The sequence below is a fragment of the Condylura cristata genome, unplaced genomic scaffold, assembly GCF_000260355.1.
Source record: "Condylura cristata isolate star-nosed mole 26May11 unplaced genomic scaffold, ConCri1.0 scaffold00038, whole genome shotgun sequence".
NCBI lineage: Eukaryota > Metazoa > Chordata > Mammalia > Eulipotyphla > Talpidae > Condylura > Condylura cristata.
The window spans coordinates 1616311-1618693 of record NW_004567139.1 but is presented as its reverse complement, the minus strand read 5'-3'; the positions used below and the strand labels follow the sequence as shown (position 1 = coordinate 1618693).

Genomic DNA, 2383 nt, shown 5'->3' with positions numbered 1-2383 from the left:
GATCTGCCTGTTCTGCTCCCCACTTTGTCTCTGGTGAATCCTCTCACTCTCCGCATCTCTGGCCTGTACCCCAGTTCTGTATGAATAAATATCAATCTTTATTAAAAAAAAAGGGGGGGAAGCTTTATAGTAGAAAAATTTGTGGGCTTATAAGCAATTTTCAAATTTAAAAATGACAGTTACACATAAATACATAAAAAGGTACTCCACCTAAGTACAGATGAAAGAAATGAAAATGCTAGTTTTCTAGAGAGAACTTCTGTTTCTCTAGAAAATAATAATTTATTTCTAAAGACTATTTCATCACTGTGTATCAAAAGATTTTCAGATATGGTTACCATTTAATCCACTAGTCCATTAATTTCACTTCTAGAAATATGCCTGAGACACCTTTAGGCAGGATATATGAGCAAAAACATAACAAAGATTAATAATAAAAATTTGGAATCAACCTAAATTCCACAAAGAAAAGATGTGATTAGTGTTCTCAACAGGAATATTTTGGGTCCTCTTGAAATGTTTTACACACTGTGGGAAGCTTAGCATTGGGTGCCAGATGCTTTCGTTTCCCTGCCATTGCAGCAGCCAAAGAAAAATGTCCTTGTCCCCTTCACATACGTTCACTCATACTTTCTGGAGGTGTCAGTACCACCCTCAGCTGAAAACTGCTGGACTAAACATGTATTGGAGTGTCCACCAGCAAATTGCCATTGTCTCAGAATGGTGAGTGTGGGTGAGGTCCATCTGTTTCCAATTCTTTGGGAAATTTTTCAACGGTAAGTTCAAGTAGCAGAATAATATATGTATAACATGATACAGCTATTCACTCACTGTGTTTTTGTTGTTCTTCATGTGGTTTATTTTAGTTTAAGTGAGAGGGGTTTTGATTTTGTTTCCTCTCTTAAAGCCCAGTTTAGCCCACTGAAGCTTTGACATCAACCAGGAAGCCTGCTCATGGGACCCACTCTCAGGAAGCACATTATGTCAGGGCCCCTCCGCCTGCAGAAACTGCCCCTGCTGGTGGTGACCACTTCCTGCTTCTGAACCTGGAGCCCCGCCAACCCCTTTCACAGTTTTGTTTCCCTTCCTCAGGGCTGTAATCTCTCATTCAGGCGTGGCTATCATGGTATGTTCTTAAAGGGGAAACCAAGAGTGCTTACCCACCACCATCTGACCATCTTGAGTTTCCTAAAATCTGCCTCAGTGAAGCTCCAGGTTTCCCTCCAGAGTTCAGACTTTCTTTTTAAATATCCAAGGGCTGTTAAGTAGTCAACAGCTTATCTTAGAAGATTAGCCAGACTCTATGCAGAGAAAACAGTCATTATGAAACCCACCCTATTCAGGCTTATTTGTTTGCATTTTTGTAGTATTTTCCAGGCTTCCTAAGGTACTAATCTGAAAACTGTTACTGATGCACCTTGCTGGATGGGGTTGGGCCCTGCACAGAGGTGAAAGGGGCCGGCTGCCGCCTGCCATCTGGAACTGCAGCTGGGGTTTACGTAGGGGGTGGGAGTTGTGCAAATCCTTGAAATCGCTTTGTTTTTCTTTTCAGAGGCATCCACATGAAGGATGTAAGACTTAAGAATCTAAAGTTTCTATAGATCTAGGGATTCATTTAAGTTATTTTTTTTAATTCATAGAAATGGTTGTAATTCATGGAAATTATCACTTGCTACTAGAAGCTTCTCTGTCTCTGACTTTAAGTGAGCAAATCTGCCTGTGCAGTGTTGGGTGTCAGAAGCCTGCCTCCCTGTTCTCCACTGTCAGTAAGACTCAGGTTGCTCAAAACCTTTACTACCTGGAACTTCTTCCTGTGTTTAGCAGTTTTTAAAAGGATCCCAACCCTGAATATAGTTCTATGGTTATTGGGATAATTTTCATCTTTTTTAGCAGGGGAAAAAGCTAAAAATGAAAGCTTTTCTAGAAAATTCTTTAAAAGGAACGTGGACTAGCTCAGTTATACTCACGACTAGAAAATGTGAACAAGAAAAATTATTTTGAAGGAAATGTTTTTGGATTATGTTTGCTATTTTAAATGACTGGAAATTCATAAAAATATTCTTGGTCATACTGTGACTTACTTATACCAGTTTTGCTCATGGATGTCCATCCTAATGCTAATCTTCGTTTTTCACCTCTGTTACTGTAGTTGGGTCTAAGGTATAGTGAGCACACTCGCTTGGAACTGCTAGACCGCCCTCGCCTTAGGCTGAACCGCGCCTGCTTCCAGAGGGGCGACAAAAGGTCCTCTGGCAGCGCTAGGCGCTCGGCAGTCAAGTGACAGTCTGGTGTGTCTTTGCTTCACCACAGGAAGAGCTCAAGAGAGACCTGAAAATTAAGAGAGAGAGAGAGCTGGTGCAGGCCACTGCAGTGGCCCCCGCCC

The 2383-nt window shown here is 41.5% G+C and overlaps 1 protein-coding gene across 1 annotated transcript in view; it reads left to right on the top strand.

Annotated features, from left to right (window-relative positions):
• Nucleotides 1–2383, top strand: part of BPTF (bromodomain PHD finger transcription factor) — a 123935-nt gene that overhangs the window by 108934 nt on the left and 12618 nt on the right. The window contains exon 27 of the mRNA XM_012732982.1: nucleotides 2311–2379. Within this exon, the coding sequence (XP_012588436.1) occupies nucleotides 2311–2379 (69 nt within the window). The remainder of the gene's footprint in view (nucleotides 1–2310; nucleotides 2380–2383) is intronic.